Source organism: Dysidea avara, chromosome 5 (assembly GCF_963678975.1).
Source record: "Dysidea avara chromosome 5, odDysAvar1.4, whole genome shotgun sequence".
NCBI classification, from domain to species: domain Eukaryota; kingdom Metazoa; phylum Porifera; class Demospongiae; order Dictyoceratida; family Dysideidae; genus Dysidea; species Dysidea avara.
The window spans coordinates 34,033,453-34,048,192 of NC_089276.1; the positions used below are offsets into that span (position 1 = coordinate 34,033,453).

The window sequence follows — 14,740 nt, forward strand, 5'->3', positions numbered from 1 at the left end:
GAGTCTACATTTTGAGCGTTCGATTTGTGTTGAGTAAATATTGCAACTTCAGCCTAGCTGTAGGTTGAAGACCAAAAAAAAAAAAAAAAAAGGTCTTCACCTACTGACAATAGCTACCCCTCACCAGATACCCTCAGTTTCATGCTACATACTACACTTACTAACAAATGGGCGTGGCTGAGCGTATGTTGGTAATGCGATAAGTGGGCGTGGCTCACGAAAGAGCTACGCGGTAGCATTTATAAGTTTCCACGTCGTCAAACAAACAATTTCGTTTCTCACGTGATCCAATCCAGGTCAGACCCGGATGACCCGGAGAAAATGTGACTCGGATGACCCGGAGAAAATGTGACCCGGATGACCCGACCCGGTTTCAACGCTGACCCCAGCTATATCAATAATTGTCTTAAAAGTGAAGTATCCATTATGCTTCATTGTCAGCTATGTTCAACCTGTTACACAACATTACGAATCAGAACTGTTCAAAAAGCACTTCTGCAATCCATGCATACCAAAAGAAATGGCACCACGTGCCCCAGTTATATCAATTATCGTCTGAAAAGTGAAGTATCCATTACGCTTTATTGTCGGCTATGATCAACCTGTTACACAATATTACAAATCAAGAACTGTTTGAAAAGCACCTCTGCTATCAAAGTAGCCACTATGAAAAATATGGACAATTTCCATTACGAAGAGAAGCCATCATGTGCTACTGCCAAATCGGCATTTTTTCGCTGTCAGCAAAGATGAATGGGACACAAAGGAAGACAGTGGTAAGTCCATGAAGAATGCATTGTATGTACTGTGGTATGCCAAAAGGCACTTGTCGGGCCGAAGCAACGTTGAACAGTGAAAACCTCAAGCCCGTCGCCTTAGCCGTTATCAAGTCACGCTTGTCTGAAGGCATCAGTCAGTCAGTCAGTCCCTAGAAAATTCCATTAAATAATTTTTTTAAAATTCTGTAGCAACTTGTTGAAAGCATTTTGAGTCGATCTGAAGGCTTGCTTGGGCATACTTTTGCCTAACCATTACTGTGTCATTGTCACCTGGGAAAAATGAGGCTGGTTTTTGGGTGATGTTTTTTCACGGGCCATGTCTACTCTTTTATATTCAGAAAAGATATGTCATAGAAGTTGATTCCACCACTTTGCTCCATATGGCAAAAAAAAGCTTGTGTTTGTCATCAACAACACTATGTGCCTTGGCAGTAGTGGTTGGGTAGAATCATGCACAAACATACTTACACAGCAACCACTGTAAATGCTCCCAGTTTCTAAATTACAAATTAAGTATAACTTTATTATATGCTAACAGAAAGAATATGCATCCCTCTTTTTATGTGGCAGTTGATTCCGTATTTAACATTTTCACATAAGCAGCAATGTAATGTATTCTCTTTAGCATATACATGAATATATTAAAGGTAACAAATGTAAACTGTGTAACAGACTAGGTAAGTTTTGTTGTTTAATGGAGGTGATGTTGCATAAGAAAGTTCTAAAAATTGAGACTTTATTTGAAATTTATATACTAATCAGTTATGTAATTTGTACAAATCAAATTTCTTGCTGTTTCAACTGGCTAGTACTACAGTATAACACCAAACCTATTCATCACTTTAGCTGTCCACTATTTTGTTACTATAGATCCCATCCAAAAACAGCTTATAGTTGTAAAAAAAGTGCGCGTCCAAGTAAAGCAGAGTTAACTGCAACAAAAAGTAATGATATCATAATGCAGCCATGTGCGAGGTTTGCAAGTTGCAAAATTAATATTAGCTAATCAGATAATACAATGTTATTGTTAAAGTGTTAATGAGAACTATGTGATGCTGCTAGTTTTTAAGTGTGTGAGCATCTTCATAAATGCCACACAAATTTAATTCTCAATAAAGCAATGTGTATAGATTCTCTGATAGCAATAAATAGTTTGAGTTTGGCCACCTTTCCTTTGTTCGTAGCCGTATACAGGAAAGGCGGCCAAACTCAAACTATTTATTGCTATCAGAGAATCTATACACATTGCTTTATTGAGAACTAAATTTGCCCTAGGCCCCCTGTTAGTGGCATGCAACTGCAGTCAACTAACACCCATTTTATCTAGTAAACCCTTAGTAACACTTTGCCTTTCATCTTGTACTGCATTAAAACGATCAAGATACTCTATTAGAGCAGTCACAAAACAGCTGTAACACAGCAATCAATATTTAGCATAGTTACAACTTCTACCTAGCATAGTTTAACAACTAGCTACTTACAGACTTTACAATATAAAAATATAGCACTTGTAGAAATGTGACTGTTCTATTAGAGTATCTCGATCTACTTCAAGCATTGACTAATTCAAGGGAAGAAGCCACGCTCCTGCCCATATCAATAAGAGATCTTGTGAAATGAAATGAGAATAGTAAAGAAAAGGCAAGTATGTACAGAGACAATAGAGGGGCGCGTAATTATGTCCTGTTGTAAATAAACGCCTTTAAAATTTATATTACTACTACATAAGCGCTCCAGAATAGGCTTGCGAAGCTGTTGTCTCATTGTTTGTCTTTTCGTGTTGAAGGGATTTAGTCACAATTGGTGAGTTTAACTATACATGTATTTGTGTTGTAAAACTTAATTGCAAAAAGGCGATTAGCACATATCATGTTAAAACATGTATTTGTCACAGTAGAGTCTCTCACGATTAGACATTGGACCAGGGTAAAAAATTTACTGCTATATTTAGAAGTTGTAGCGTTTTTATATCTTAGTATCTTAATAAATAATCCTCCATGATCACTAATCACTAATAGTGCAGTGAAAACTGGTCATTATTCAGGCTGTAGGGACAAAATTTTCTGACCTAGCTTATTACATTGGTGGCTACATTTTGCGGCTTTAAAAAAAGGTAAGAAGCATGCTGTTCTAACTGGCTATAGAGATGGATTTAGTGTGTGACAGCGTATGAGACAGTGAGTGCTGGCAGCAAGGGGGCAGCCAATCTGTTAGAGCACCAAAGGCACTGCTTCAGACGTAGGCAGTTGGCTGTCAGCCCAAAGTGTAAAAAGTTTCACTATTGGTCCTTATAAGCTGATGAAGAAAGAGATGAAGTCATTATCTATAGGATATATATATTTTCAGAGTATTCATTTCAGTTCCACAATATAGTAGCCAAGCATAAGATGAACATAACACAGCATTCCAGTGGTTTAGTGGTGACCACAACACTGCTTGAGTTGAACTGTGGTGAGATTTGAGACTACCAGAAGCCCTGGAAAGCCTTCAACACATGAAATACCAAATATCTAATGCCTGGCTTTCATCCACAGTGGACCTGTCTTCGTGGCCACTTGTACAGAAGGGAAACAGCTGCCACACAGTCTTGCGAGTGAAACAGCTAGTTGCCACACCCCTTAATTATCAATTTGTAAAATCTTGAGCAAAATTATGTGTGCGAGCAAGTGCGATGTTGTACATCGGCAGTGCCACATCATGAGTATTGAAGTCACAATGCATTACTGTATCATCCATCTAAATACAATCCCTGAATGTGTCATTTTGTGTAGAGAGCAATCTTCTACAAGAAGTGACCTGCAGGTTTCAGTGTATATTGTTAACCATTAATATTGTTCACCATTGTGAACTGTATGTACAGTGAAATCTCACTTAGCGGCCACCTCTTTAATAAGACCACCTCATTATATTGGCCACCTCTAGTAGGTCCCAAATATAGCTAAGCATTACTTTATGACCTCATTAATAAGGCCACCTTGTTATTCAGGCCAAATTTTTTGGTCCCACAGCTGGCCATATTAATGAGGTTTCATTGTACTTATGTGAATTTTTATATTTCGTAACTTTTCTTCAGGTTTACTGATGGGCACTATGAAGCATTGTTGACTGGTACGTGCATAATGTGGTGACTTGAAATGCTAAAACAGTACGTAGCATGTCTTGTATGTACATGTAATGTGTTGTAATGTGTCTACACATCCACACATCTTAGAAATAAATATAATTGTATTCTCTATAAATACTCAGTTCCATTGTGCCACTGGGCCATAAGTGGGTTGAGTATGGATCATCCAGGACATTTGAGTCACAGTTTGTCCTGGCCAAGTGGATCTCATCCACTGACAGAATATACAGGATCAGATCACGTGTATAAATTACGGTGGAACTTGTTTATTGCCACCTTCACTCAATAAGCAGGTAACAGTGTATAAATTCTCAATTGGAATTGGATTTTCAAGAGAGGTTGTCTTTCTATACTGGTGGCCATTAAGACAGGTTGTACTGATAGAGTTTACATACTAGAGATGCAACAATATCCTCCACTTAGTGTCGTTTGATAGTGATACAATGGAGACTATGTATTGTTGCATTTAAATACTATACTATTATATTGCAACTCTAGCATGTATTTATAACAGAAATGTTTGTTAACTGTTTAGACATACTGGAGCCACACCCACTCATCTGGATTCTACAAATGGAATCATACCAACTTGTTGTCATCGTACTTACTCGTTACTCCCATTGTGTTTGGATGAATATACATGCCGTCATGTGAGACTTGCTACCATGGCGGGCCACTGGAAAACATTTTCATAGCAGTTATATTACAGTCATTATTGTACAATTCTTACATTATTGTTGTGAAAAGTGTTTGGTATTCATGTGCCCTCTGTATGTTGTAATTACATGTGTAATTTTGTGTGGGGGTGCTATAAAATGCAATAATGCATGGTGACAATTGTAAATTATTAGGTGATTTTACACACTTCCTTTTAGGCTAGCTACATGTGCTAATTACTCACAACTTGTGTCAACAACTGGTAACTGCAGTTGTACTCTGTGTCATTCTTTAAGCCGCGCCCTTAGAGGACAAATTACATGGGGGCGACTAAATTCAAATTTCAAAACAAACGATGGTATGCAGCACCATAGATTATATCTATGGACTATAATCTATGGCAGCACACTTCTTTGTGACTATATGCACTGATTAACTACACAGAGCGCCAGTTCATCAATACCCAGTGACCGCAGTTGTGCTCTGTGTCATTCTTTAAATTCCGAGTAAAATTCTTACAGAGAGCAAATTACGTGGGGGCGACTAAATTCAAATTTCAAACTAGCCATTCTCGAAAACATATGTTTCAATCTGAACGAAACTTTTAAGAACAGTTTAAAGACACATTTCCCTACATGCCAAGCGAGTATTGCGGAAAACAACAATCTGGGTTTTGTATTTGGCGTCTAGGTTGACTGAGGACGACTGAAACTTCATTTGGTGCTGAAATTACGACTGTAGGGTAATCATGTATGGTGAAATCGATGATGTGAATCTTGAGGCGATTGAGTGAATACTGAAGCGATAGCAGGGCAATCAATGTTCGGAATGCACAACGGAACGCAAGGCATACACCTGTGGTTGCGTCTAACCGCATGCGATAAAAATAATAAATTTTAAAAATTTTAAAAATGGAACTTCCCCTTTGATGTATGTCGGCAATCTCGATCACGAAACAGTCGGCATGGATTTGCTTCACTGCTTGTGTGGTAGTTACTAGTGACACGATGAGTTCAACTCTAGAGTTTCAGAGGGATAGCGTAAGTGACGGGTGAGCTCCAGGAAGGCCGAATTTGGCAACGTCCGTTCCTGTAAAATCCTCACGTGTAGTGGTCACGTCATTTATTGACTGCGACACGCGTTTCTGCTTTACTGGCCGCACGACTCACTACCGTGAGTCTTGCTAACAGAGAACAATAAAAGGCATAGGTTTTTGCTCAGTGGGTTACATTTTATAAGCTAGTAAGATTGTTACAATAAAAACTGCTGGGAGATCATCACGTTTAATCCCTACTTTAGTCATGATGCAGGCTAAAGTAGGAAGTAAACGTGCACATCAATATACACAGATGCAGGCACACATGCACAAACACACGAGCACGGACACACCACACATATATTTACATATCAAGGCTTTACAGCACAAGTACTGAAGGTATGTAGGACAACTGGTCCTACAGCCTGTTTAAAGATTTTATAAAGTATGTTTAAAAAGGTGGAGAAAGGAGAAAAAAACATCCTTGACTGGACCTTGAACCTGCAACCATCTGATTTACGCTCGAATGCTTACAGGAGTCTGCTAGGCAGTCAGGATGTTTTCTCCTTGTCAGTTCCATGTATATGTATCCATAGGAACTCTAGAGAGTTACTTATTATCTCAAAATACTCATGTGGAACCAAATGGACATTGGTTCATTTATTACACATACATGCATACATATATATATATATAGTTTCCTCACATCATCCTCTCCAATGATAATCTTGATAATTCATATACAGCAGCAATGTAAGGATCACGCTTACTACATCAATACAAATTACAAATCAGCTTAACATATGTGAGGTCTATAAACTGCATAAAGATAACAGTACTGCATATATGTATTAAGACACACAGTAGTGTGTTGTGTGGCCAAAGGAGCTGGCATGCCCACAAATTGACAGGAAGAAAGAAAACACTATTTTCATGCATATGTAGCCAGGAACATATGAGCTGCCGAAGGCGGCACTGCCTTTGGCGGATCACAAGCTCCTGATATAGCTTAGCGATCCCTTTTTTTCAAATGCAGCAAATTCTACAGTGGAGTTGCCTGCCTAGTAGTGGACTGGAGCCCACATACCATATTTAAATCAGTCGTTTCTTAAGATATGAGTGACCAAAGTTTCTTCTTTTTTTGCTTTGTCTTTATGTACACTTTGCAAAATTGCTATAAAATACAAATGCATTATAACAAAGTACATAATGGGGGAGGGAGAGTGTCAAACTACACTATAAGCTGTAAAAAATGAGCCTGTAAAGTACTCACATACCTTCGTTTCCTCTTGTGAACCTGACCACTGTTGATTGCCCATTACTAGTTCAAGGTGGGTGGTCAGCATGGAATCACAATGGCTGAAACTCCATCTAGACATGTCAGTTATGCTAGTAGAACTGTTGAGGTAAGGGATGATGACTATGATGAAACCTTGAATGAAGACGTCATGTGTAGGTTGATATTCATGATGACCCAAAACACAGCACACGTGAGAAGTGGAACTTGGATTTGTCCAAAACAGCATTGGTATACGTGGTGATGTTTGCTTTCCAGGTTAGCTACCTGTGTCTTCTTTTTGTACTGAGTTCCTTTCAGCGATGTACCATACTTTTCTCATCAAATATGTTGTTCTTTCACTCAGTAGTTTCACTGTTTCTTCACATGTACCCATGTGCATGTCACACGTACCCATGTGCATGTCACATGTACCCATGTGCATGTCACATGTACCTGTGTGCATGCACAAAATGCACCAACTGCACTTATAATTGATCACCAATCAACACAATTCACCAAGTCATTTAAATGATTTCATATGACTTTATGGACTCATTGTTTCGCAATGTATAGTGCAGTTCGACACTATTCCTCTCCCATTATATACTCTTGATTATATGACTGAGATGACATTTGGCACAGGGTCAAAAGTCAAATTGCAATACCAAGTTTTGTGTGAATCCGATAAACAATTTATGAGTTACAACTGATTATTGCATAAAAAGATTGACACCCACAGGGTAAACTGCTTGAAGAAATGAGTTGAAAATTGGTTTGTAGATAATATTAACCATCACTGAAATAAATTGTATTATAGAACTTTGCGTGGGCGAGATCAAAGGAAAAAGTGTACTTAAATTTCATAAAGTACACTCTCAGCCGGCCAACTGCTTCATCGACCACAAAGAGTGTTTTATTGCACCGCAAAGAGTGCTTTATTCGTTCAATAAAGCACTCTTTGCAGTGCAATAAAGCACTCTTTGCAGTGCAATAAAGCACTCTTTGCAGTGCAATAAAGCACTCTTTGTGGGCAATAAAGCACAGTTGCCAACGTGCCTTAGTGTAGGCTAATAGCCTACGGGGCTCGCGCCAGTACGACTAATCACCCAAGCCGGTGAAGGCTGATAGCCTCGCCGCGCTGAATGATCAATCACCCCAGCCAATACGAGTTCCACCACTGGATTGCTTTTATAGACATACCTAAATGCTTCGATGATGGGTGGGAGAAGGTAACGTTGCTGTTACGTTTGTTAATGTAAACGGACAAGTCCTGGAGATATCACGGAAATACTTCACCATGTGACTCACAATAGAATCAATTGTGGGTTGCGAGCAAAACCTGCCAAAAGACGCGATAAACATCTACTATGCCAAACTATGGTGAAATACGCGTGAGTTACTTCTTTAAACTAGTTTGTGTGCGTTCAGGCTGCTAATAGTTCGTGCAACGCTTGTTAATTACGAGTCCTAGTGTATGGTGAAGCTACACAACTAGAAAGTTCCATAAATCATTTAAAGCATAGCCGCGAGTACTATATGAAAAATAAAGTACGAGGCGTGCGGCTGAGATGCTAATAAAGCACTCGGCTTCGCCTCATGCTTTATTAGCATCGAGGCCAAGCGCCTCGTACTTTATTTTTCATATAGCACTCGCGGCTATGCTTTAATATATACATAAAGACATGAAAATGCAAAGCAAAATCCAACAGTGTAGCAACTGTACAGTTGAACAAAAAGCCATGCTTGTCAGGCAAACTACTTCAGGAAATGAACTAGTCACTTTAGAGGATTCAGTAACAAGTCTTTCTGTAAAATGTTCAGGTATGTAATAAGTCATCATGTAGAGCATCAACAAATCACCTTGTAGAGCATTTATAGTTACATAACAAGTCACCGTTCAACCACTAACAAGTCACCCTGTAGATCATTCAGTAATGTACCTAGTCAATCTACTAGAACATTTACCTGATAATTTCTACAGTTGCTTGCAAAATTATAAACCAACTAGTTCAAATAAACACATGGTTACACACATTCAGTCTTCCATTTATTTCTGTAGTAAAGAAAAAGACAAGTAAAAAGGAAGCCCCAAATTCCAGCCACAGCTTTGGGGTTTGCAAATGCAAAAAGGAGTGATATCTATACCCAAGCTCTGAAAAAAGGTGCAGCACTTTTACAAGTTATTTGAAGTCTACATCAAAAGTACACATTGAAAAACTGTTGCTTTCTAAAAAGAATTTCTGTCTGTAGAGTATATCTGTACCAAGCTGTGAAAAAAGTGCTGTACCTTTTTTCACAGCTTGGTATAGATACACTCTACAGATAGAAATTCTTTGAAAGCAACAGTTTTTTTAATGTGTACTTTTGATGTAGACTTCAAATAACTTGTTTCTGCTCTTTCATCCAAAAGTATAGCAGTTGCATGGACTTTTCACAACTATGCACCCATCTGCTGGAGTCGCTTACATATGTTTAAAATAACTAGCTACATTCTTCAATTACTCAGCATAATTTGAGTACAATCAATAATACAATGGGGCTTGATTAGCTTGAGAAGCAACCTACGTAGGAAGAACGTCAACCGCTACTATACAACACATCACATTATATAGCTAACCAAATACCATTGTGGGTGATTTATTTGCTAAATTTTAATTCTGCCAAAGTATCTCTCCATACGGTAATATCTAAACACTTAAATAATTGAATTGTATACACAGGTATCCAAGTAGTGGATGTCCTAATTATTACTCTACTACTCACTTAGCTGTCTGGCAGTTGCTCTCATAACTACAAGTACAACGTAACATCACATCCAACGTCAACATACTGGATGATGAGAACAACTCCACAACATCATCTCTGCCCACCTTTGACCACTTGTCCTATTTGAAATACATTAAAATTATACTTGGGTGTAAGTACTGCTGAAAGTTACCATACAACCCGTGGCTGTGTGTGCACATCAGTACAAGAGTATCACTGGTAGACCTGACTGACACTTGCCTGACAAACAGAAGGTCAAGATACTCCAGTAGGGCAGTCGAACACTCTTGTTTGAGGTAAGTGTTTGTTCATATAGTTCGAGACTCAAGTTTCCAAGTACATGGATTTCTGACTTTAATACTGTTGACACATCAGCATAAACCAATGCAGTACAGGGTAAGGAAAATCATGACAAACATTTAATCTTAGCCCTTATCAATAGATACTTTTTACTTATAGAAGCACTATGGGATGTGACATGTGCCAAGTGTTAAGTGATAACTATTTACTATTTTTCCATTGCTTACACTCCTGCAACAATGAGTGTTTCAACAAATCAGCAATTATAATTCGTAAAAAATGATACAATGAGTTTTATTGCAAGTTTTAACACTGGAAACATCTAAATGATTAAAATTGTTTATTCAAATCCCTAATAGTAACATTTGTCAATGCGCTCTATGAAAATGTAAATAGCTGCATCATTCAGTAGTGGTCAGCAAGAATTAAAACCTAGCTCAGCACATAATAAGTTTTGTTCAGTATAAACCACCCAAAGTAATTATCATGAAATGGCAGAGTTTCATATATAACTCTGTGTGAACAAGTGTATTCTTGCATGCCCATAAAATAGTGTGCACGTGTGGGTGCGTGCACACACCCACACCTACATCCACCCACACACACACATACCTACCCAACTACACACATACACGCACGCATGAATACACACAACGCACCCACACAACACACCCACACACACGCGCACACACACACACGCGCGCGCACACACACACGCGCGCGCGCACACACACACACACACACACACACACACACACACACACACTTACCAATAGAACATCCACACATTCACAATACACCTTCACATAAGGTTTCAAGATGTCAAAATGAAATGCTGGTGTGAGCAGGCGTCGTGTACGAGACCATTTTGGTCCATTTCCAGTTAACAGTGATTCACCTGTTGTAGTATGAATAATATCCATACAATACACACATTCATACACAAATTGTGATTGGGCCTGCAGAAACCAGGCACATTCGAACATAAGATTGTCTGCTTTTCAAACTGTCATGACTAATAGATTATGCCATGTATTAAAGGCCATACAATTTTTAACCCTTATTGTAATACAAGTTAGAGAATGTACATAGATGTTTTATTCCAGACCTAGGATGATGGGGTGTAAAGCAGGTTGGTCAGGTCAACTGGGTCCAACTCAGATCGTAAAATACCTCCGGATTGTGCATTGCATCACCATGTGCATTGATAATAATGCCTGGTGATGATTGGAAGTGCATGTAATCCTCAGAAATGAATCATTACTAGCTAAAGATGAAATGGAAAGAAATTAGAGTAAAAGAGCAATTTTGAATTAAGCTACATGACTGTTCTATTGGAGTGTTTTGAATACACAGTGCTTGGACAACACACACCTTGAAAGTATATACGTATGCAGCAGACATCCATTTTTGTATCATCTATAAACATTTCTTACTAGTTTTCAATGATCACTCATTAAAGAAGTGTAAATACAGCAAGAAACACAAATTACATTTCAGAATGCTCGGATCACATATCAACGTGTTTGTAGTTTTCTATTCAAGTTTTTGTAAGATCAATGAATATAAAAAACACTGAACAGGAAATGACATCATCATGACTACCATATAAGTACTGCCACGTGTACACACCAATCGGCCTTTTTTCTTGCTCCAGCTAGTGAGTAGTAGGATCAGCCAAGCGACTATGTCTTCGAACGATTCACCCCATCGAGCCAACACCGAAGCAGTTGTACGAAGCACCGCCATCATCGACGAAGCCATTCCCAAGATTCGTCCGTAACTTCTCTGCTGCAATCACTCCAGAAGAATAACACAGCAAACCATGCTAATTTACACAGCGAGGTACAGAAGATGTGGGCTAGAGTCACCACGCTGGAGGAGCAGAGCCCTCTAGTCCCGCCACCTTCAGCGCAGTTGAATGGAGAGCAGAGTCTCTCTGGAGGACAAGACTCACAGGTGGCAGGAATCACCATGCTGCCACAGTCAGCGTCGAATGCCAATGGAGGGAAGAGTCTCTCTGGAGGATAAGACTCGCAGATGGCTGAAAACTTCGCCGGAAGAGAGCAGAACTCTCACCCGACGTCTACACCAGGCCACGAGGCAGAACAAAGCCAAAGCTCGAACCACTTTGCGAACCATACGCCAGTCCCAGAGGACCCCAATGGTGGGGCAACCAGCCAGATGATGAAACCCCGGACTACAAAGAACAGATCTTTTGGGAGCCTGTGGACTCAGTCTTGGATAGTGAACACCGTCAGATCTCCTCTGTAACAGTCAGGGTGATGCAGGAAGCATTCTCATAAACATTATCTTCTCAAAGGCAGAAAATCATTAAGAGGAAACAATCAATTCCTGACACCTCACAACAAGGTTTCCAAGTTGGACCCCACTATTCAGTTAAGAATGTCACCTGGTGCAAAGGCAGAGGACAGAAACTTAGCTGGCCTTCAAGGATTTGTCCTGGGTGCAGCCATACCTCTAGTGAATATGATGGAGTCTGCTAGGTCAGGATCCCTAAATTCCAGGGATGCAGCAGAGTCTGCACAACAAGCCCTGAAACTCCTGCAAAATGCTTCAGTTTATATTTCAGTTGAACGTCCCCTGAAGGCATCCTCCTGTCTGAACAAGGGGCTAGCTCCACTGATAGCAGATGAAACAACCTTCAAGGATGCCACACCCCTCTTGTTTGGGGACTCCTTCCAACAAAGAATGAGGGATCATACGGAGACAATCAGAAACCTGAGGCAACCCCAGTTTTCAAGCTACCAGCACTCTTTCGGAGGAGGAGCTATCCCCTACAGTCGCAAGGAGGTGGTAATCACAGGGGCAGAGGAAACAAGAAATATAAGTCCCCTCAGTCAGGAGTACATCCTCAGCAGTAACTGGACTTTACTACCAATGGACCCTGTATCATTAATTTTGTGCTTTGTATGACAAATTTATTACATGTATCAAACCATTAATATCTACCACTCTTCAAAGAGTACCCAGAGCAAGGTGTAAGGTGTATAGGGTCCATAACCAGAGCCCATAAGTGTCAGAGCACACAGCACTATCAACAAGTATCAGAGGTCACACTTCAAAAGACACACTTTTCAGCTGATGTCAGTGAACACATCATTAACACAAGCATCAGAGATACCTCAACTTGTATTTACTTTGAAAAAGGGCAGACAGCAAAGCTGATTATGCCTCAATTTGTAGTATAATAATGTCAAGCTTCTCCCAGTTCACAATTCTGGGACAAGCTTGCATCTCGATCTCTCTCCCTACAGCTGAAAGATCTACCATGGATCCACCTAACTAAGAGAGGCATATTTCTCATGGCAGAGTCCATCTTTCAGACCTATTTACAGGCTGAACCCAGCATTGTTTCAGCAGATCTGAAAACATCTCCTGTAGAAGCAGGTTATCCCTCAGGGAACCTACTCCTAACTTCATGGGGAGGAATAACTGGATGGCCAAGGACGCTTTCCTTATGGCCTCAATATAGTATCTTAATTAAGCTATCCTTCCTGTATATTCATGGTAGAGAAGGTTGCAAGTTGATCTGCCTCCCACTTGGTCTGTGCACATTGCTGGGGGTATACACATACATTGTAGATACTAAGATCTCTAGGCATCTATTTGGTAGTATACATGGATATTATGCTACTGATGTCCTCTGCAGAGCAGTAGTTAGCATCAGTATCCTGGGTTCATTATTAATTATCAGTAAGGAAATCCTTTCTGACCAAAAAAAATTTTTTTTTTAAAGTTGAATTTGCAATGTCAGTATAGCTCCTTGTTACAGTGCTAGGGAACAAAAAATCAGTTGTTGGCAAACCAAGAACTGTTTGAAAAGCACCTCTGCAAAGAAATGGTGCCACGTGCCCCAGTTATATCAATTATCATTGGTTGTGGTGCATACTGCATACATGACTAGGAGTCCTGAACATGCTCAGACAGATCAGATGGGAAGCTTCCCCAACCCTGTTCCAGAAAATAAGTCTTCTCTTGGACCTGTTGCAAGCAGTTTATCATCACAACTCTCACTATTTTGCGACTTGGAAGCCAGCTGCACAGATACATTATTCAGGCTTGGAATAGCCTTCCAGAAATATTGAAGGCCAGGAGCATAACAGGCAGAGTCCTATCCCATGCTCATTCCCTAGTAGTAAAGGAGCTATATTACTAACAGCAGTTTGGAAAGCTCAGGCACATCTTAATGCCTCTGGCAATGTTGATTAGAGCACCAGTTTCTCATCCCACAGTCACCAGACCAGAGTGTCAGAGCAATCTATCAAACAACACCCCGCAGTCTATGCGTAGGATATCTGCCATCAATGTGAAGGTAACAGCTACAGTCTCTGTCCTCTCAATATATGGAGGGGAAATCCACAAAGTCATACAATAATTGTTCTTTCAGTAAATGGAATCACAGGTGTGGGGAATGGAATAGTATTCCCTTTCTAGGCTCTAGATGTAGCTAATTTCTTAGCTGAGCTTTATGATCGAGGTCTCTTTAAATGCTTACTGATCATCCACACCCTCAACTCATGAGGTCAGCCTGCTGACAAGGACATCCTGCATTTGTAGGAGTATCAGGGAGCCTACAACTAGCTAGGGACCTCCCTTATCAAGACGCTATATTACACACTTCTAGTATCAACTGCTACAGTGGTTAAATGATCCTTTCTATGCTAAATTATCTGAGATAGATACTGGTTCTTTCAGTGAGACGTGCCTCAACTCTCCAGAGGCTTCAGTTAGAATTGTAATAATTGATGCTGCTGATTGGAGGTTAGAATCTATTT

At 39.8% G+C, this 14,740-nt stretch overlaps 1 protein-coding gene across 7 annotated transcripts in view; it reads right to left on the reverse strand.

Annotated features, from left to right (window-relative positions):
* The window catches only part of LOC136257080 (ultra-long-chain fatty acid omega-hydroxylase-like), a 57,082-nt gene that overhangs the window by 32,838 nt on the left and 9,504 nt on the right, over positions 1–14,740 (reverse strand). For all 7 annotated transcript variants that reach the window (XR_010701799.1, XR_010701798.1, XR_010701800.1 and 4 more), the window contains exons 4-6: positions 10,712–10,839; positions 9,639–9,760; positions 6,303–6,365 (exon numbers count right to left, since the gene is read on the reverse strand). Coding sequence is in view for 4 of the 7 variants with exons in the window: in XM_066050199.1 (XP_065906271.1) it covers positions 6,303–6,365; positions 9,639–9,760; positions 10,712–10,839 (313 nt within the window). In the remaining 3 variants the exon portion in view is untranslated. The remainder of the gene's footprint in view (positions 1–6,302; positions 6,366–9,638; positions 9,761–10,711; positions 10,840–14,740) is intronic.